This window comes from Rhinatrema bivittatum, chromosome 16 (genome assembly GCF_901001135.1).
Source record: "Rhinatrema bivittatum chromosome 16, aRhiBiv1.1, whole genome shotgun sequence".
Lineage (NCBI taxonomy): Eukaryota > Metazoa > Chordata > Amphibia > Gymnophiona > Rhinatrematidae > Rhinatrema > Rhinatrema bivittatum.
The window spans coordinates 2,877,234-2,898,619 of record NC_042630.1 but is presented as its reverse complement, the minus strand read 5'-3'; the positions used below and the strand labels follow the sequence as shown (position 1 = coordinate 2,898,619).

The 21,386-nt window shown below is 49.9% G+C and overlaps 1 protein-coding gene across 1 annotated transcript; it reads right to left on the bottom strand.

Annotated features, from left to right (window-relative positions):
• Positions 1 to 2,879: 2,879 nt before the first annotated feature.
• LOC115078388 (DBH-like monooxygenase protein 2) lies at positions 2,880 to 20,255 on the bottom strand. Its single transcript, XM_029581297.1, has 10 exons — positions 20,106 to 20,255; positions 19,493 to 19,660; positions 17,858 to 17,948; positions 13,538 to 13,713; positions 13,352 to 13,443; positions 9,461 to 9,557; positions 8,399 to 8,458; positions 7,551 to 7,672; positions 4,254 to 4,359; positions 2,880 to 3,449 (listed from the first exon to the last, which is right to left on the bottom strand). The coding sequence occupies exons 1-10, from the start codon at positions 20,253 to 20,255 to the stop codon at positions 3,222 to 3,224; spliced, it is 1,290 nt and encodes a 429-aa protein (XP_029437157.1). The 3' UTR covers positions 2,880 to 3,221.
• Between the last annotated feature and the right edge of the window lie 1,131 nt (positions 20,256 to 21,386).

The window sequence follows — 21,386 nt, the reverse complement described above, 5'->3', positions numbered from 1 at the left end:
GACAGAGACGAAGACCAGGAACTTAGGAATGCTGTGGCAACTTGCACTACAAGGACTGTAGGGAGACTTGTTGCTGAGTCGAGGACTGCAGGAAGAAAGGGCCTTTTATAGGCCAAGGCTTGTGATGTCATCCAAGGGTGCCACAGGGGATTTCCCACCGCAGGTCCTTTAAATTTAGTTATGTCTGGCAAGCACGCACCTAAGGGCAGCCATGTGAGGAGCCAGCAGCATCCTGCCATGCGTCATGTTTGGCCCATCTGAATGCGGCGGCCTGCCACATGGCTGCCCAGTAAATCTTTGATGGCGTCAAGGACCAGCGACGGTAGCTCGGGGCCAGAGGTCAGAGCGGCGGTTCGTGGGAGAGAACCGCAGACCACCAAACGCAACACTGTTTAACCCAACATTACCTGCATGGGAACCTGAACATCAACCCATGAAAACATTGCGAAGCTCATCAGATGGAAAAGTACTGAGGAGTCCCATGACCTGGCTCAGAAGAAGATCCTTCTCACAAACTGAAAACCTTCTCCCGGATGCAATGGAGCAGGCCAACGAGTTTATTCTCACGTGGCCTCCAGCAGGGACAGATGTCTCTAACCCATCCCACTGGAAACACTAACCAGATTCTCCACAGGTAATTGTGGACAAGATCTGGGCTCCAGGCCTGGGAGATGAAGAGGTGGATTGTTCTTCTCATTGGAAAACATGGAGGACTGTGACCTTAAAGAGGTTTTGGTAACAAAGCTGTCCTTGTCCCAGAAAATATGGAAAACCATTTTTAAGAATTTATAATCTTTGATGTTTGTTTCTCACTGCCCTCTGAGACATTTATATCCATTGTAAGCTTTAACTGGTGAATGCTGGTGCTAAATCTTCCTGCAATAAATTCAGTCACAGATCCTTTGGTGTAGAAAAGGTTCCCAATTAATTTACAAACACACCTTTTATATATTAATTTCCTTTGGCCAAGAAAAGATATTCAGTTAAGTTTTTCAGTTACAGAATAAAATTCCCCATTGTTCTCTGACACAGATTCACACCTGGCCAGGTACAGTTTGGGATGTGGGCCCTGCTCAGGCCTCTCACCTGCTCGGGCCTTCTCGGCTGCTAAGAACCTCCGACCTGCCCGGCGCTAAAACAAAGCTGGAGCTGAGCCCCCTTCACACATTTTATGACCATTCGGTGTATGCCTGGCCCCCTCCCATTACCTGAAGAGCAGTACTATTTATTTTATAATATATTTCAGCCTTTTTGTTCATCGATGTCCAGCCTGCTGCAGCAGTGGGCAGGAAGGACCCTGACAGCAGTGCACGGAAGGAGGAGCTGAGTGTGCCAGGGGGTTATTTCTGTCGCTCCTAGGCATACACAAGAACCACATCTGTTCCACTACAGCTTCCCTTGACTTTAAGGAATCCAAGGAACAAAACATTACACCAAGTAGCAGATTCAGGCTCACACCTGTAGGCCCCAATGACACGGAGGCTGGTGGCACCTTTATAGACCAATAGAGGCATCAGAAGAAGTGAACTTGTGCCTCAATAAATCAGCTGTTCCAGAGGGCATCACCAGCCTCTATTCCAGACTGGCAGAAGGCTTCCTGAAGCTTGATGTGTAGTCACACTCTGAAGGGGAAGTGTGCAGCAAACATCCTGTATCTGACCAGAGGTTCAGCCTTTAGCTGGCAGGATGAGCTGCAGTCTACCTTATCTGCCCAGCATCCTCCCTAATTAAGGAGTCACTGCATCTGGCCATTGGCCTGGGCCTAACTAGGAATCTTTTTACCAGATTGGTTTTTGGTGTTAGGGAAATGCCTACAGTACTTGTATGTAATTCACTTTGAAGTATCTGAAAGGTGGAAGATTTATAAAATTAAAATAAAAAAAACTGAGAATAACCAGTTACTCCTCTAGAAAAAAACAAAAAACCAAAGTCAGGGGAACACACATTATCTTTATTTTTAGCTAGAATTTCCAGTTTCACATCAGGTGTGCGGTGAGCGAGGGAAATTAACATCTGAGATAAAGACGATCTTTTCAGATGAGAGCAGTCGGGTCCCTTTTGATGTAATTAAAGATTAGGGAGACAGGTGCAGCCTCATGCATCCGGAGATGAAGACATAGACGTGACTTCACCTGAACCAAAGTCTCCTCCTCTGGACCTGCAGTTCATGCCCCTGAAGTGTAAAACTGTGAGCCCACCAACACAATATACAATGCACACTACCACAGTCTATTCTGATCAGAATCTAGACTAATACTTTATATTGCAGAGCTCTGACAATTATTTCTAAATTTAAAATTAGAAAAGTCACTAAAAGTAAAACGTTACATATATAGCGAAGTAGAAGAAGTGGAATAAAATCTGTTCACTTTACCAATCTGTGATCTTTGTGTGTCAAGAGCTAACAGTGTTCGTAGTGATGATTTATTGTCATTTAGTACAAATTTTCTTAGAACAAGATGAATACACAATTTTTGTTTTATTAATTTTATTTACATCTCTGCTCTTCCTTCCAATCTCTGACTAAACCCTGTCCATGTAGGTGTTCCCCCATTTATTTAAAGTACCTGATTAAAAAAGATGAGATGCTTAATGTAAACCCCTAAGCGGTCAATAGGGACTCAAACATCCTAGAAGCCCCCAACACCAGTCTCCATATGCAGGAGTTACTTGTCCCTTAGGTGGGTTACAACAGCACAGACAGCTGAAGAGCAGAGCTCCATCAGAGCCCCATGCAGGCATCACACTGATACACGTAAAGCATGAACACAGCACAGACAGCTGAAGAGCAGATCCTCATCAGAGCCCCATGCAGGTATCACACTGATACACGTAAAGCATGAATACAGCACAGACAGCTGAAGAGCAGAGCTCCATCAGAGCCCCATGCAGGCATCACACTGATACACGTAAAGCATGAATACAGCACAGACAGCTGAAGAGCAGATCTCCATCAGAGCCCCATAAAGCATGACTACAGCACAGACAGCTGAAAAGTGGATCTCCATTGAATGCCCTTGCAGGAGTCACACTGATATAAGTAAAGTGTGAATTCAGCACTGCTAATTTCAACTGCTAATTGAAAAGATGTGTGACAATTCCTTGATGAGAGCTGGATGGGAATAGTGTGTGGTGAGAAGCTATGAGAGCCAGAGAGGTCATGCTTGATGAGTTCCAGATGAGAGCCTTCAGTGTTGACATGGGGAGGTGGGAGGGGTGGGTTACATATTGGTCCCCAGTGCTGCCTGGAGGAAGAGGAGAGAGAGGCCCAGGAGTGCCGTGAGGCATTGCAAGGTGCCAGACCTGGCACTGTTAAACAGTGGCACTGAACTGGCATCGTTAGTCCCTGGTGCTGACGTCGCCGCAGGCAGGTCGAACGTGGCATTGTTGCATGTGGCACTGGCTGGTTCTGTGATGTTAGAAAGGCTTCCGCTGTCCGACACAGATTGCTGAAAGTATATTTGAAGCCAATTAAATTATTTTGTCCAGTACTGAGTTACAGAGAGAGCAGATCGTGGCTACATCAAGGTGCACTTTATTTTTCTCCATTCCTTTCCTTTCAATCTCACCATCTACACCCCCCCCCCCCCCCCCCGTTTCAGATGGCATGTTGAGATGGCTGTGAGGACCCTTGCTGGCCTGAGGCCTGGCAGGGGCTCCTGCGCTGACCTGAAACCTCTGTGCCACTCCTGGACTGGCCGAGGATGTCACCGAGTTAGCAGTGAGCTCATTCGGGGTGCGCTCTCCCCCTCGTCCTGCTGCAGGAGTACAGATGTGCACACGGGCGCTGCACTCCCTCAGGAGAGCGTCCTGCTGCAGGAGTACAGATGTGCACATGGGAGCTGCACTCCCTCAGGAGAGCGTCCTGCTGCAGGAGTACAGATGTGCACACGGGCGCTGCACTCCCTCAGGAGAGCGTCCTGCTGCAGGAGTACAGATGTGCACACGGGCGCTGCACTCCCTCAGGAGAGCGTCCTGCTGCAGGAGTACAGATGTGCACACGGGCGCTGCACTCCCTCAGGAGAGCGTCCTGCTGCAGGAGTACAGATGTGCACACGGGCGCTGCACTCCCTCAGGAGAGCGTCCTGCTGCAGGAGTACAGCTGTGCACAAGGGCGCTGCACTCCCTCAGGAGAGCGTCCTGCTGCAGGAGTACAGATGTGCACACGGGCGCTGCACTCCCTCAGGAGAACGTCCTGCTGCAGGAGTACAGATGTGCACACGGGAGCTGCACTCCCGCAGGTAACTCCTCACCTGATTGCTGTAGATCTCGATACTCTGATTTGCCATCCGGATGGTCCTTTGTGCCAGATCGATAGTGTCCTTGCTCCACTGGATGGAATTAATGTCCGAGGGGGAGCTGCACAGGAAGGAAGAGGGAGGAGGCACCGAGTCACAGAAGGCAGATGAGGGCGAGCACCTTAACCCCGGATCCCAGCCCAGCAGGCTTAGAAATCTTCAGCAGCGGGATTCCTCTCCTCCGACTCGGCTTGCTTTGCTCTTCTCGACTTTCTCCTCTCTCCTTTGTTTTCTTTCCTCCATGCATCTGTCTCTCCACATCTTCTTTCACCTCCTCTGGTCCTTTACCCTCCTGTCTCTTCCTTCCCTCACCCCTCCATCGGGCCGATACAGTGCAGTGCACTCTGGAGCGCACTGTTAACCCTCTATTGGACGCGCATGCGTTACCCCTTATTCAGTAAGGGGCGGAAAATGCGCATCCAACCCGCCGAACCTAATAGCGCCCTCAACATGCAAATGCATGTTGATGGCCCTATTAGGTATGCGCGCGGGATACAGAAAGTAAAATGTGCAGCCAAGCCGCACATTTTACTTTCAGAAATTAGCGCCGACCCAAAGGTAGGCGTTATTTTCTCTGGGCACCAGGAAAGTGCACAGAAAAGCAGTAAAAACTGCTTTTCTGTGCACCCTCCGACTTAGTATCAGGGCGATATTAAGTCGGAGGTACCGAAGGGTAAAAATAGTAAAATAAATAAATAAATAAAATTTGAAGTCGGCCCGCAGCTGTCGGGTCAAAAACCGGACGCTCAATTTTGCCGGCGTCCGGTTTCCGAGTCCGTGGCTGTCAGCGGGCTTGAGAACCAACGCCGGCAAAATTGAGCATCTGCTGTCAAACCCGCTGACAGCTGCCGCTCCGGGCCAAAAGGAGGCGCTAGGGACGCGCTAGTTTCTACCACCGGGCCTCATTTAAGTACTGAATCGCATGCACAGGCGAGTGGCCTGTGCGTGTGCCGGGAGAGTGGGCGTTTGCCCACTCTCCCGCGGACTTTACTGAATCGGCCCGCATGTTTCTTCCCTCTCACCTTCCCTATCAGCAGCCTCTCCTCCCAGCCCCCAGCTCTTCTTCTCATAAGCCCATATCCCCTTGGTCAGCTCCTTTCCCCACCCTCCCTGATAATTGCCTCTCTCTCTCTCTCTCTCACTCTCTCTCTCTCTCTTTCTCACTCACTCTCTCTCTCTCTCCTTCTCTCCCAATCCCTCATAGCAGTATCCCCAGCCCCTCTCCCAGGGTCTCTTCCTGGGATCATTCACTGCCTTATTCCCCTGCGATGGAACCAAAAGCCGCTGACATAGGAGATAAAATACAGAACAGTAAGACATGCAAAGTAATGAAAACAGTCCCAAGCACAGCCCTGCCCATCCCCGATGCTCACAACTGCACAATAACAAAAGAGTAAAAAGCATTATTAAGCATGGGTGGGTTATTACAGGGAGTGAGGTGGGATGGGTAGGGAGGGGGGAGGGAGAAAGGAGAGGAGGGTGGGGGAGGGGGAGGGATGGGCAAGGAGGAGCTATGTACAGGGGAGGGTGGAAGAAGAGCAAGCTAGGGGGAGGGAGGGAAAAGAGGGCACAGGGCACAGCAGGGTGGAAGAGAAGGGCACAGATAGAGGAGGGGAGAGGCACTGAGGAGCTGCAGAGTGCATGCACTGGGAGGTGAGCAGCAGCCCCTGCAGTGACTGCAGAGGAGAGGCCACATTACAGGAAGAGAAGGGCACAGATAGAGGAGGGGGAGAGGCACTGAGGAGCTGCAGAGTGCATGCACTGGGAGGTGAGCAGCAGCCCCTGCAGTGACTGCAGAGGAGGAGCCACATTACAGGAACAGAAGGGCACAGATAGAGGAGGGGGAGAGGCACTGAGGAGCTGCAGAGTGCATGCACTGGGAGGTGAGCAGCAGCCCCTGCAGTGACTGCAGAGGAGGAGCCACATTACAGGAAGAGAAGGGCACAGATAGAGGAGGGGGAGAGGCACTGAGGAGCTGCAGAGTGCATGCACTGGGAGGTGAGCAGCAGCCCCTGCAGTGACTGCAGAGGAGGAGCCACATTACAGGAACAGAAGGGCACAGATAGAGGAGGGGAGAGGCACTGAGGAGCTGCAGAGTGCATGCACTGGGAGGTGAGCAGCAGCCCCTGCAGTGACTGCAGAGGAGGAGCCACATTACAGGAAGAGAAGGGCACAGATAGAGGAGGGGGAGAGGCACTGAGGAGCTGCAGAGTGCATGCACTGGGAGGTGAGCAGCAGCCCCTGCAGTGACTGCAGAGGAGAGGCCACATTACAGGAAGAGAAGGGCACAGATAGAGGAGGGGGAGAGGCACTGAGGAGCTGCAGAGTGCATGAACTGGGAGGGTGAGCAGCAGCCCCTGCAGTGACTGCAGAGGAGGAGCCACATTACAGGAAGAGAAGGGCACAGATAGAGGAGGGGGAGAGGCACTGAGGAGCTGCAGAGTGCATGCACTGGGAGGTGAGCAGCAGCCCCTGCAGTGACTGCAGAGGAGAGGCCACATTACAGGAAGAGAAGGGCACAGATAGAGGAGGGGGAGAGGCACTGAGGAGCTGCAGAGTGCATGCACTGGGAGGTGAGCAGCAGCCCCTGCAGTGACTGCAGAGGAGAGGCCACATTACAGGAAGAGAAGGGCACAGATAGAGGAGGGGGAGAGGCACTGAGGAGCTGCAGAGTGCATGAACTGGGAGGTGAGCAGCAGCCCCTGCAGTGACTGCAGAGGAGGAGCCACATTACAGGAAGAGAAGGGCACAGATAGAGGAGGGGGAGAGGCACTGAGGAGCTGCAGAGTGCATGCACTGGGAGGTGAGCAGCAGCCCCTGCAGTGACTGCAGAGGAGAGGCCACATTACAGGAAGAGAAGGGCACAGATAGAGGAGGGGGAGAGGCACTGAGGAGCTGCAGAGTGCATGCACTGGGAGGTGAGCAGCAGCCCCTGCAGTGACTGCAGAGGAGGAGCCACATTACAGGAAGAGAAGCTGAGCAGCTGAATTTTGAATAGATTGTAAGGGAGACGTGTGAAAACTCCTCCCCCCTTCTCCCACTCTCACAAGCCCTTTCTAACCTCCTCTCTTCCCTCTCCGCCCTCCCCACCCCCCTCCACCCCCATTGGCATCACAGGGCAGACCAAAGGCAGGAAGGGGTCACTCCTGCTGCCCTCCCCTGACCTCCTCACAGCCTGGTCAGCCTGTCCTAGGGACCTGCTGCCACCTGACTCACCTCAAGTGAAGGCAGCTCAGGCCAGAAAGGACTCACCTGAGGTTCAGAGCTTGATTTGTGTAGGTTAAGTTGGGGGAACTCAGACAGTTGCTGATGTTATTTCTGGGATAGAAGTAGAGGAAACCCAGACACATCTCCTGCATGGTGCCCAAACCCCCCTGGCGGAAGCAGAGAAAAATGAAAAATTAGCCAGGCCTGCAGGAGGAAAGAGGGGAGAGGGGGCCATGAGGAATGAGAGCTCTGTTACTGAGTGCTGAGACCCGCATGCCCTGTTTGTACAGAGCGCCATGTGACGCTGGGTCTGCTGCCCCCCTCAAGCTGAGTGCAGGATAGCAGGAGGGGAGAGGGATGAGGAATGAGAGCTCTGTTACTGAGTGCTGAGCCCCGCATGCCCTGTTTGTACAGAGCGCCATGTGACGCTGGGTCTGCTGCCCCCCTCAGGCTGAGTGCAGGATAGCAGGAGGGGAGAGGGATGAGGAATGAGAGCTCTGTTACTGAGTGCTGAGACCCGCATGCCCTGTTTGTACAGAGCGCCATGTGACGCTGGGTCTGCTGCCCCCCTCAGGCTGAGTGCAGGATAGCAGGAGGGGAGAGGGATGAGGAATGAGAGCTCTGTTACTGAGTGCTGAGACCCGCATGCCCTGTTTGTACAGAGCACCATGCGACGCTGGGTCCAGTGCCCCCCTCAGGCTGAGTGCAGGATAGCAGGAGGGGAGAGGGATGAGGAATGAGAGCTCTGTTACTGAGTGCTGAGCCCCGCATGCCCTGTTTGTACAGAGCACCATGTGACATTGGCTCTGCTGCCCCCCTCAGGCTGAGTGCAGGATAGCAGGAGGGCAGAGGGAGATCTGTCTCCTCTGCTCATTTTGAGTATCATTACTTACCACGGTGACACTGGTCCGGTCCATAGTGTTGTACGTGCAATCCACCTGGATGGTATCGCCCTATGAAGAAAGCATAATGAAGACCAGGAATCTGCTAGGAGGCTGTGTGACAGGATGGGCTTCTCCAACACCCTATGATCCCACCCTCACTCCCCCGATTCCCAGGGCCAAGGTGCCCAGTGCCACATATCCCTGTTTTGCATCTGAGTTCAGATTTTGCTCCCACAGACCCCTGCTCCCTCTACGGCTCCTCACCTAGCTTTTGCCATCCCCATGCCCTTATCCTCACGGTCTCACTCTGACCCCCTCCTTCCCCTCTCTTGGCCTCTGGAACTGAAACATGGAACATAAAAAATTAACTCTTTCTCCCAATTCCATCTCAACCATCCATCATCCTTGCGTGTAACCCTTAATTATAACCCAACCCTAACCTCTCACCCTTAACCCTAACCCTAATCCATGCTTCCAAATCCATCCTGATCTTCTATCGCCCCTGAGTATAACCCTAACCCCTAATTATAACCCAACCCTAACCTCTCACCCTTAACCCTAACCCTAATCCATGCTTCCAAATCCATCCTGATCTTCTATCGCCCCTGAGTATAACCCTAACCCCTAATTATAACCCAAACCGTAACCTCTCACCCTTAACCCTAACCCTAATCCATGCTTCCAAATCCATCCTGATCTTCTATCGCCCCTGAGTATAACCCTAACCCCTAATTATAACCCAAACCGTAACCTCTCAACCTTAACCCTAACCCTAATCCAAGCTTCCAAATCCTTCCTGATCTTCTATCGCCCCTGAGTATAACCCTAACCCCTAATTATAAACCAACCCTAACCTCTCACCCTTAACCCTAATCCATGCTTGCAAATCCTTCCTGATCCTCTATCTACCTTATTTTCATCTGCCTCCCCCTCTTGAGATAAGGCCAGACCTTAATTATCAGACCTGTCCCCATCCCACTGTGTACCCGCTCCCTGAGTCGCTCTCGGGCGCACAGGAAGCAGAGATTCCCCTTCTCTCTTTTCCCCACCCCGCCATGTGGCCGTTCTCACCATTCTGACAGTGGTGATGTTCTCCATGTACCGTGACTCCTGAAGGTTGAAGTCAAAGGTCATGTCTCGTCCCAGAAATCCTATCTGGGATCCATTCCTGGGAGGGAATGCAGAAGGAGGAGGAGGGGGGAGGGATAGGAGAGAAAAAGGAAAAGACAGGCAGAGAGAAAACATACAAATACAGGAAATCAGCAGGCAAAATATATTCTGCGAGAGCCGTCAGTGTGCTTGGATACGCCAGGGCTGCAGGCTGCATAAAACATTTCTAACATTGGTTGATGTGACAAGTAAATGCCGCATGTTACTAAGACAAATCAGCACTGGAAGGCCTTCATGTTATTTGATGAGCAACAGATAAGGGCTGTCCTCTTAATTTATCTAGGTTAATATCCCCCCGAGGAAGCAACACAAGGGGCCCCGGTAGGGGAACATCAAATGGGTCTTAGTGGATGTGGGCTAATCAGTGAGAATATTATTAGTAAAGATAGCGGGTGTGTGAGTTCTGGATATGTGGGCCTGAGTCTGAGACCAACATGGAGACTGTGACTCACCCAGAATCCTCTGCTGCCTTGACCTGCTTGCAGTTCTGGCCATGGGAACCTTAAATGCCCGATTGACCCTAATTTGGAGAAATTACAGGAGACATCTGGACAGCAGCTGGAGCTGTCTAAAACTTGTGATGGAGGGTCATGGGGTCGAAACTGTGTAAGTGATACTCCCATAGGTTCATGCAATTTAGGGATTATTGTATGTTTTACCCCTAAAAAGCAGCACTTACTGACATACAAAGAGAGGCAGAGGCTAGTGCTTTGCATAAGCTGAAATCTGGCCATCTGTACCTCCCAAGGGTACCTATATTGCTTAAGGATATGCAATAAAAAAATGAATATTTGATTCTACAAATTTGGAATTGTATCCTCGTGTCCGTGGAGAAGAGCCTTAAGCGTCTTTGGCGCTTAACAGTTCTTTGTGCTGCGGAGTAGTTGACGCAGCCTCAAGGTTGAACCCATGAGGCCTACGCCAGCAGCTGGTGAACGCACCCTGTAGCGGGAATGTCTGGAGCTTGTCTTTACCAACCACCTCCCCCATAGGTTGAGCTCTTGGGTTCTGGTGGCTGGCAGGCGGGTCCCTAGGTTGCTAAAGATAAAGCAAACCAGGGTCAGGGTAGGCAGCAGACTAATAGAGTCAGTCACAGGCAGCTAGCAAGAATGGTCAGGTCCAAGCAGTGGTCATGATCTGGGGGGTCAGGCCAAGGTTGGACAAAGATACACTAAAGACACTGGACAAGATGGATAAGATAAAGCTGGACAAGGTGGGCTAGACAAGGCAGGAAGGTGAGGCTGGATGAGACAAGGCAGGAAGGTGAGGCTGGACAAGGCAAGGCAGGAAAGTGAGGCTGGACAAGGCAAGGCTGGATGAGACAAGGCAGGAAGGTGAGGTTGGACAAGGCAGGAAGGTGAGGCTAGACAAGGCAGGAAGGTGAGGCTGGATGAGACAAGGCAGGAAGGTGAGGCTGGACAAGGCAAGGCAGGAAGGTGAGGCTGGACAAGGCAAGGCTGGATGAGACAAGGCAGGAAGGTGAGGTTGGACAAGGCAGGAAGGTGAGGCTGGATGAGACAAGGCAGGAAGGTGAGGCTGGACAAGGCAAGGCAGGAAAGTGAGGCTGGACAAGGCAAGGCTGGATGAGACAAGGCAGGAAGGTGAGGCTGGATGAGACAAGGCAGGAAGGTGAGGCTGGACAAGGCAAGGCAGGAAAGTGAGGCTGGACAAGGCAAGGCTGGATGAGACAAGGCAGGAAGTTGAGGTTGGACAAGGTAGGAAGGTGAGGTTGGACAAGGTAGGAAGGTGAGGCTGGATGAGACAAGGCAAGGCTGTATGAGACAAGGCAGGAAGGTGAGGTTGGACAAGGTAGGAAGGTGAGGCTGGATGAGACAAGGCAGGAAGGTGAGGCTGGATGAGACAAGGTGGGAAGGTGAGGTTGGACAAGGTAGGAAGGAGAGGCTGGATGAGGCAAGGTAGGAAGGTGAGGCTGGACTAGGCAAGGCTGGATGAGGCAGAACTGGATGAGACAAGGCAGGAAGGTGAGGCTGGATGAGACAAGGTAGGAAGGTGAGGCTTGATGAGACGGCAGGAAGATGAGGCTGGACTAGGCAAGGTAGAAAGGTGAGGCTGGATGAGACAAGGCAGGAAGGTGAGGCTGGACTAGGTAAGGCTGGATGAGGCACAGGAATCAGGAACTCTAGGCAACACGCACTGCAAGGCGAGGTAATGCTGCGAGATGGCTTAAATAAGCCAGTCGGGCTGACATCATTGGACGGCACTGCTCAGCGTTTCCTGCCATGGGGCCCATACAATGTACACATACGTGCGTGCCTAAGGAGGTTCTGGGAGAATTGTAACCAGGAAGAGGAGCGTGTTAATGGCGACTTCCCACGAACCATGTTCCTATCAATTATATTTGGCTGATAAATAGGTCTTCGTGAATTTAGGATTTATTTAAGTTGGCTAATTGGGCATTTTATATTGGTTGAGAAATAGGTTTTGTGAATCTCACCTCCTGACTTTATACTTCTGTTGCTAAATTGCTTTGAGAAATGTTTTTTTGTTTTAAGCTCATACAAATCTCTTTCTTGAGGTTTGAGTTTTTTTGAAGAGTGTTTTTTTCTTGGTATGTAATGATGACCTAAAGTTATACCACATTTTTATTTCCCTATGACATGGTCAGAGGAGTTAATGACAGCAGGCTATAAACATGGGGATACCACCCTCCCAGATAATTATAGGGGATTCTGTGCCCTTCCTAAGCCTGCAGAGACGTCAGATCGAGTTCATAAGAACATAAGAACATGTCATACTGGGTCAAACCAAGGGTCCATCAAGCCCAGCATCCTGTTTCCAACAGAGGCCAATCCAGGCCACTGTTCCTCCCCATACAGCGAACACAGACCTCATCTTTACCCTGCAGTCACTCATTAACAACAAACGCGTGAAAACCACACCCTCGGGCACAGCTCTGAATGTTTTATTGACTTTACATCCATCTGGCATCCTGGCAGCAACTTCCAGATACGGTAAAAAGGGATCTGAGGGAAAGCCTGGGATATAATAACATCCACGCTGCCTTCATCCTCCCCTGCAAGGTAAAGATGCAGGAGCTGCAAGCGGACGCCTCAGGCAGGAGCCAGCAGAGAGGCCATGGGGACAGATTTGCTGCGGGCCCACGAGAAGGAAAGAGTAGGTGAGACAAGCCTGACCCCACAAGAAAGAGACTGTGGACAGATTTGCTGTTGAAATTTAAACTTCTGTCTTAGAATTGTGTTGGAGCCGTCTCTGTCAGACTTTCTCCTGCATAACATTGCCATCCAGGAAGGAATCGCTCAGGGAGACTCCCTGCCACCACTCTTGTCTTGCACTGACCAACAGAAGAAGCTCTACAGCTTCTCATTCTCACAAATAATAGCAAAAAGACTGATTTGTCAGCAGCCTGGCATAGCCCAAAGTATGGGATCGTACTGCACTTATTATGGCTGTGATACGTGGCGGGGAATCTCAGTGCTGAAAACCGGGTGATCTGCTGATTGTCACAGGGAACAGCGCTGTATAAAACCTCTAACTATAATAATTAAACGTGCTCTATAACCCCATCACTGACTCAAGAAGAGAGTATTAGCTCTCGAAAGCAGGTCAAGAAATGGATTAAAGTAGTGAAATAAAAAGCAGCAGCTTGTGCGGCTCAGCTTCTCAGGAAGGCTCAGCTGGCCCTGAGGCAGCCCCAGGATCCAGCAGTAGCAGCCATGGGAGTATCCAGCCTGATTCCTCTGGGCTCTCCTTCCTGAGTTCCCAGCGCCCCCTGGAGGCTGGGCCTTGGGGAACGTTACCCTGTTTGCTCACCTGAAATGTGCGATCTCCACGGCTCTGCCTGCCAGGTGCGTGTGCAGGAAATATGCAAACACCTGCATGTCCGCCACGTCCTGTCCATTCACCTGCCACACAAAGAGGAAACAATGCATTGGCTCAGTTTTCTGTGAGGGCTGCTGCTCCTGCAGGCACCGCTCTTTCCTGAATAAGGCTACTCACGTCTCTAAATTTATCTGTCTTGCACAGTCCGTAGAGATGGTAGGATTGGGCCTGGGGTGGGATAAAGACATACGGATCTACAACATGAGCTCCAACCTCCAGCACTCCAGCATCAAACTGCCTCAGATTGTTTGTGTAATAGAGTCGAACCCCAGAGCTGTCTGTGAATGTGCCATCTGTAAGGTAACACACAGGGAGGATTAAGTGGCAATAGAAAACCAGCTTCTCTCACTGTCCCCCGTACAACATGCAACTTTATACCAAGGAAACATTGAAATCGTCGGCTCAGTGTGCTGCGGCAGCCAAAAAAGCAAACAGAATGTTGGGAATTATTAGGAAAGGAAGGGTTAATAAAACAGAAAATGTCATAATGCCTCTGTATCGCTCCATGGTAAGACTGCACCTTGAATACTGTGTACAATTCTGGTCGCCGCATCTCAAAAAAGATATAATTGCAATGGAGAAGGTACAGAGAAGGGCAACCAAAATGATAAGGGGAATGGAACAACTCCCCTATGAGGAAAGACTAAAGAGGTTAGGACTTTTCAGCTTGGAGAAGAGACGACTGAGGGGGGATATGATAGAGGTGTTTAAAATCATGAGAGGTCTAGAACGGGTAGATGTGACTCGGTTATTTACTCTTTCGGATAATAGAAAGACTAGGGGGCACTCCATGAAGTTAGCATGGGGCACATTTAAAACTAATCGGAGAAAGTTCTTTTTTACTCAACGCACAATTAAACTCTGGAATTTGTTGCCAGAGGATGTGGTTAGTGCAGTTAGTATAGCTGTGTTTAAAAAAGGATTGGATAAGTTCTTGGAGGAGAAGTCCATTACCTGCTATTAAGTTCACTTAGAGAATAGCCACTGCCATTAGCAATGGTTACATGGAATAGACTTAGGGGTAGATTTTAAAAGGTTGTGTGTGCACATGTATGCGGGGGCGGGGTCAGGCTCCTGGCACAGTGGCCATATTTTCCGCTTGGCAGGCGTGCACATGTTATAAAATCTGGGTCGGCACGCGCAAGGGGGTGCACTGCCGCACTGCCTTTCCCCGTTCCCCTCTCAGGCCCACTCTGAAATTGGAGCGGCCTCGGAGGGAACCTCCCTACCCCCCTACGCCCCCACCCCAAATTCCCCTACCTCCCCTGCCCTTTCCCCCCTACCTTTTTTTTTTTCCTTAGTTTTGTTCCAAAACTTCAGCCCTGGGGCTGAAGCAGGTTGCATGTGCTGGCCGAGCGGAAAATATGGCCAATGTGCTGGGAGTCTGACCCCGCCCCCACCCCCGTCCTGCCCCACCCTGCCCTGCCCCCTCCCTGCCCCTTTTTGCAAGCTCCAGGACTTACACGTGTCCCGGGGCTTTGCACGTGACACAAGGCCTATTTAAAATAGGCCCGGCGCGCATAACCCTTTTAAAATCCTGCCCTTAGTTTTTGGGTACTTGCCAGGTTCTTGTGGCCTGGATTGGCCACTGTTGGAAACAGGATGCTGGGCTTGATGGACCCTTGGTCTGACCCAGTATGGCATTTTCTTATGCTCTTAAGGATAAAATTCCCACTCCTCTCACTGTCCCCCATACACGAGTTATACCATATATCTTTATACTCAGCTACTTCCCTTGCTGCCCCATAAACGAGCTATCCCATAAAACACTTCATATTTGCCGACGACGTCCAGATTGTGATCCCTATCAAAGAATCCATCACTAAAGCGCTAGAACTTTGGGAAAATTGCTTTCAAGAAATTAACGAGCTCTTATCCAGCTTAAATCTAATCCTAAACCAATCAAAAAGTGAATTCATTCTAATCTCTCCAGATAATTGCAAAATCACTACAAATCCACCAACCAACTTGCAAACCTCAAAAGTAAGAGATTTAGGAGTCTCCATAGACAACAGGCTAAATTTGAAATCGTTTATCAACCAAACAACCAAAGACTGCTTCCACAAACTGCACGTATTAAAAAGAATAAAACCCCTATTTCACTTCCATGATTATAGAACAGTGCTCCAAGCAATAATATTTGCGAAAATTGATTACTGCAACTCCATCCTACTAGGCATCCCATCATCACATACTAAACCGCTCCAAATGATACAGAACACCGCAGCAAGAATTCTAACAAACAAAAGAAGAAGAGATCACATTACACCAGTCCTTAAAGACCTACACTGGTTACCAATCCACTACAGAATAATTCATAAATCCCTCACCACAATCTATAAGAATATTCATGGACTGGCTCCACTCCATCTACAAATAGCTCTTAAAAAACACTCCTCCAACAGACCCATCAGAGAAGCATATAGAGAATTTCTACAGGTACCACACAACAATACCACCCAACATATAACATTGAGAGATCGGGCCTTCTCCACAGCAGGTCCCCCACTGTGGAACTCCATCCCCCTAGAACTAAGACAGGAACCATGTCTTCAAACCTTCAGGAAAAGACTGAAAACATGGCTGTTCATGAAAGCATTTCCGGACCCTTAAAGATTCACTACCATCAAATGCAGTATTACTGAACATTTCCCATTAAACTGAAACAGTCTCTATCTACCAATCATTACAATGTTTTACTTCTCGTTAAACTTTTTATCTTTCCTCTAACTCTAATCCCAGTTAGAATGACCCCCGTTTTATTGTAACTTTTTTCTTCCATGCACTTGTTTTACTTTTTAATGTATACTCTTATGTTATTAGTTATTTACGTTATAATGTATTTCTCACCCCTTGTTTTATGTAAACCGACATGATACGAACTCCGTGAATGCCGGTATAGAAAAATACAAATAAATAAATAAATAAAAATAAAATATAACTCTATATTAAGTATAAAATGCTCACTCCCTCACTGAACCCCTTACATGAGTAATACTAAACAGCTTTACATTATAGATAAAATGTCTGCTCTTCTCGCTGTCCCCCCCATATACACGTTGCACCATATAACTTTATACTAAGAATAAATCACCCGCTCCCGGCACTGCCACATATTCATAAATTATGCTGCTAACAAATTCTGTGTAAATTAGATTGAACTGATGGTGAAACAGGTCAAGTCTATAGAAATCCATAGGAGAAACCTGTTGGTTTTTCCTTACAAATCAAAAGCAAGGAGGAGCATTTAACTAAGAAATCAATCATTCAGACATCACCATTGTAATATATTTAGGACACAGCTGAAGAAATGCTGCGATGGATCGTCGTAACATAGAAACATAGAAATGACGGCAGAAGAAGACCAAATGGCCCATCCAGTCTGCCCAGCAAGCTTCACACATTTTTTCTCTCATACTTATCTGTTTCTCTTAGCTCTTGGTTCTATTTCCCTTCCACCCCCACCATTAATGTAGAGAGCAGTGATGGAGCTGCATCCAAGTGAAATATCTAGCTTGATTAGTTAGGGGTAGTAGGGGTAGTAACCACCGCAATAAGCAAGCTACATCCATGCTTATTTGTTTTACCCAGACTATGTTATTCAGCCCTTATTGGTTGTGTTTCTTCTCCCCTGCCGTTGAAGCAGAGAGCTATGCTGGATATGCATGAAGTATCAGTCTTTCTCCCCTGCCATTGAAGCAGGGAGCTATGCTGGATATGCATCGAAAGTGAAGTATCAGGCACATTTGGTTTGGGGTAGTAACCGCCGTAACAAGCCAGCTACTCCCCGCTTTGTAACGCCCATAAACCGCGTAGTCACAAGCGATTAAACGTGGGTCGTATTTAATCATAGGCCCATGGTAAAGTCTGCTCGTTTTTTAGTAATTTCAGTTTTGTAAATAAAAAATTAGAAGGTTACTTCCCTTTCACAGACATCAAGCAGGCAACCCCGTGACGAGTAAAATCACTGCTGACACCACGTCATGTTTCAAAGGGGACTCTGGGTAACCTTCCAAAACTGAAAATACTAAAAAACGAGCAGACCCTGGACCATGGACCATGACTACATATGACCCACGTTTAATCGCTTGTGACCACGCGGTTTATGGGCGTTATGACGATCCATCGCAGCATTTCTTCGGCTGTGTCCTAAATATATTACAATGGTGATGTCTGAATGATTGATTGCGCGCTCCTTGCTTCTGAGTTCTGTGCTCTTTGCACCCAACTATTACGACCTCTCCTCTCTGCATGATTTTCCTTACCAGTGTCAGATAATTTAGAGAAAAACACAAGTAGCTCTGTGTGGATTGGAGGATGGAGAGGATGCACTGTGGGGTTTTCCAGCAATTGATCGTAACGCCTGCAGTTTGCTTACGCAGCCATCTCTTTCCTTCTCCCCTTCCTAGCTCTTTTGCCCCATCCTTGGTCACTTACTGGGGTTGTTGTAGTGCACCTCGAGCTTGCCATAGACGGCATCACCGGGAGCTCCGAGGGACAGGCCCGTGTTGTCCGGAAACTGGAGCCCCTTAATCGCAGGAGAGGGGGAAGAGGTGAGAGGCATTAGTCATCATCCCTAAGTGCAAGTACTCACTTTTGCCACCAACCCAACCCCATGGAGAGACGTCACAAACCATTTGAATTTGTGAAGCTTTATTGGTATAGCTTTCTGATAAATGGACAGGATTAGAAGATCCAGGTGATGTTGTGTTGCACTGCAGCCGCTCACCTACTTCTCATCCTTCAAGTACCTATAGTGGTAATAGACACAATGCACGCACTATCTGTCTGTCTTTCCATTATCTCTCATCCGTTCATGATCCAGTCTCTCCCGCCAGCTCTCATCTCTCCCTAATCTACCCAGCTCTTTATGAGGGATAATGGAGGAAACAGGTGAGAGAGGGATCATGGAACGGATGAGGAATCATGAATTCATCATAGTAAAACAGTAAATGTCAGCAGAAAAAGCCCTGCGTGGTCCATCCAGTCTGACCAGCAAGTTGTTTGATTTATTTATTTACTTATCTTAGGGTACTATCTGCCGCTCGGTGCAGGTTACCCCAGTTGACATAGGTTGCACCTTTTCCTCGTGGACAATGAAGGATAGGGGACTCCTGGATAGTGAGGGACGACGGCAGCACCATGAGTAGGTGAGAGTCGGAGCGGCTTTTACCTGCCCCTCCTGTTACCTGGATACACAGGGCATGGTTTTGATGCTTCTACTGTCCAGTGCCCGAACTCTCAGACAGCAGAGAGGAGCCCTCTCCTTCCTGCCCAATCCGTCCCCTCCCAGGCAGCCTGCCAGGAACAGGAGAGGAGGGGGCGAGCCTGGAGCAGAGAGAGCTCCCAAATTCAGGAGCAGAAACTGCAAGTCTGCCCCCTACTCTGCTCCTGTTCACCCACTCCACACTCGTCTGCAGGGAGGGGGGTGGGGGAACTGGAACGGGAAGCAGAGCAAAGAAGAATCCAGTTTTATTCTGCGCATTTCTCTTTCTAGGTTCTGTATTTGTTTCTTTGATTTCTATTCTCTTGCTCTGTATTTTTACAGGGTTGTTCTGGGAGGGGTTTGTGCTGGCATCATAACGATGGTTGAGTTTAATTATTGAAATCTCGGGAGGGGGCTGCTATGTGCCTGAAAGTTACTTGGGGTTTGGGGGGGGGGTCTCAGACCTGTCCAGTCGGAGGTTTTAGGATATGCGCATTGAATATGCATGAGATACATTTTCAGGTGATGCAAGCAGTGCATGGACATTCGTTGTGCATATCCCAAAGAGCTGACTGGCTGCGGCTCCCCCAGGCCAGGAATGGTGCCCGATACGTTTGCTTTCATTCTGCTCACAGTGCAAGGCCCTGACCAGCTCTCTTACACAGCCCTGCGTTTGTACCTCTGTCTGTGCTGTGCAGGGTGGCACCGCTCGCAGCAGCTGTTTCTTCCTATAGTTCTATGTTTATTCTATACCTGCAGTACCCAAATGCAATGCGCTTGGAAGAGTCTGGAAGGTGGAATACAAATCAAATAAATAAATAAAATGTCAACCTCACTTTCTTTAGGGGGTGGCACTGACAACTCACCTTCCCGCCTATGGCCCAGGCAGCCAGAATCTGCCAGCACTGAAAGAAGGCAGAATTTGGGATGTAACACTCGCCTGGAGCCGAAGAGAGACTGACATCACTGGGGCAGGCATAGAGCAGGATGTGATGAACCAACATCTCATTGCCAGCTTGTATGACTGGCTCAAACTGTAACGAGAAAGAGCGAGAGACAGGGAGCACAAATCAGTCAGGGCGCTGCTGCATCCCAGTGAGAAACACGACGGAAGGGGGACACGTGAAGTACATAGAACAGCAGCTCATCCACCACTCCCAGCCCGAGAACAGGGCAGGGCTCCTTTCACACTGCATCCACCACTCCCAGCCTGAGAACAGGGCAGGTCTCCTTTCACACTGCATCCACCACTCCCAGCCTGAGAACAGGGCAGGGCTCCTTTCACACTGCATCCACCACTCCCAGCCTGAGAACAGGGCAGGTCTCCTTTCACACTGCATCCACCATTTCCAGCCCGAGAACAGGGCAGGTCTCCTTTCACACTGCATCGCCACTACCCAGCCTGAGAACAGGGCAGGTCTCCTTTAACACTGCATCCACCACTCCCAGCCCGAGAACAGGGCAGGTCTCCTTTCACACTGCATCCACCACTCCCAGCCCGAGAACAGGGCAGGTCTCCTTTAATACTGCATCCATGACTCCCAGCCTGAGAACAGGGCAGGTCTCCTTTAACACTGCATCCACCACTCCCAGCCCCGAGAACAGGGCAGGTCTCCTTTCACACTGCATTCCGCCACTCCCAGCCCGAGAACAGGGCAGGTCTCCTTTCACACTGCATCCACCACTCCCAGCCCGAGAACAGGGCAGGTCTCCTTTCACACTGCATCCGCCACTCCCAGCCCGAGAACAGGGCAGGTCTCCTTTCACACTGCATCCGCCACTCCCAGCCCGAGAACAGGGCAGGTCTCCTTTCACACTGCATCCGCCACTCCCAGCCCGAGAACAGGGCAAGACTCCTTTCACACTGCATCCACCACTCCCAGCCCGAGAACAGGGCAGGTCTCCTTTCACACTGCATCCGCCACTCCCAGCCCGAGAACAGGGCAGGTCTCCTTACACACTGCATCCACCACTCCCAGCCTGAGAACAGGGCAGGTCTCCTTACACACTGCATCCACCACTCCCAGCCTGAGAACAGGGCAGGTCTCCTTTCACACTGCATCCACCACTCCCAGCCCGAGAACAGGGCAAGACTCCTTTCACACTGCATCCGCCACTCCCAGCCCGAGAACAGGGCAGGTCTCCTTTCACACTGCATCCGCCACTCCCAGCCTGAGAACAGGGCAGGTCTCCTTTCACACTGCATCCGCCACTCCCAGCCTGAGAACAGGGCTGGTCTCCTTTCATACTGCATCCGCCACTCCCAGCCTGAGAACAGGGCAGGTCTCCTTTCACACTTCATCTGCCACTCCCAGCCTGAGAACAGGGCAGGTCTCCTGTAAAGAGATAACGAGGCCAGTGCTGGTGTGGCAAGGTAAATCACACCCATTTCTTTCCCATCAGGTACCTCTGGCAGTGCCGTCATAGCATAAAGGCAGGTTACCTTGTAGATATGATGTTTCTCAGTCACATTTGGCAGACGGAGGAATGCGCAGCCATACGTGGTGCCTACCTTGTTAACCGTAAACTATGAAAAGCAAAAGAAAGAGGCACAATAAGTGGAGGATGGAGATCTCGGTGTTACTGATTGCCTGGATATATGTTTGGTAAGTAAGCAATTGCCAATGAGAGGGGGGAGCACAGTAAAGGATTTTGATACTTCCCTCCCCACCCTCCAACCACTGAGTCTTAGTAAGTTACTCAGATCTCACTCCTGATACCAACTCTATCTGTGACTTTCAGCATGGAGTAACTCAGAGC

Excerpts from the sequence above, each read along its gene's own strand:
- LOC115078388 (XM_029581297.1), bottom strand. The coding sequence starts at position 20,255 with ATGCAGTGTGAAAGGAGACCTGCCCTGTTCTCGGGGCTGGGAGTGGTG. Across the intron at positions 17,949-19,492 it reads CCTGGGCCATAGGCGGGAAG|GGGCTCCAGTTTCCGGACAA; the intron begins GTGAGTTGTCAG and ends CCTGCGATTAAG. Across the intron at positions 7,673-8,398 it reads ACCGGACCAGTGTCACCGTG|GGGGGTTTGGGCACCATGCA; the intron begins GTAAGTAATGAT and ends TGCTTCCGCCAG.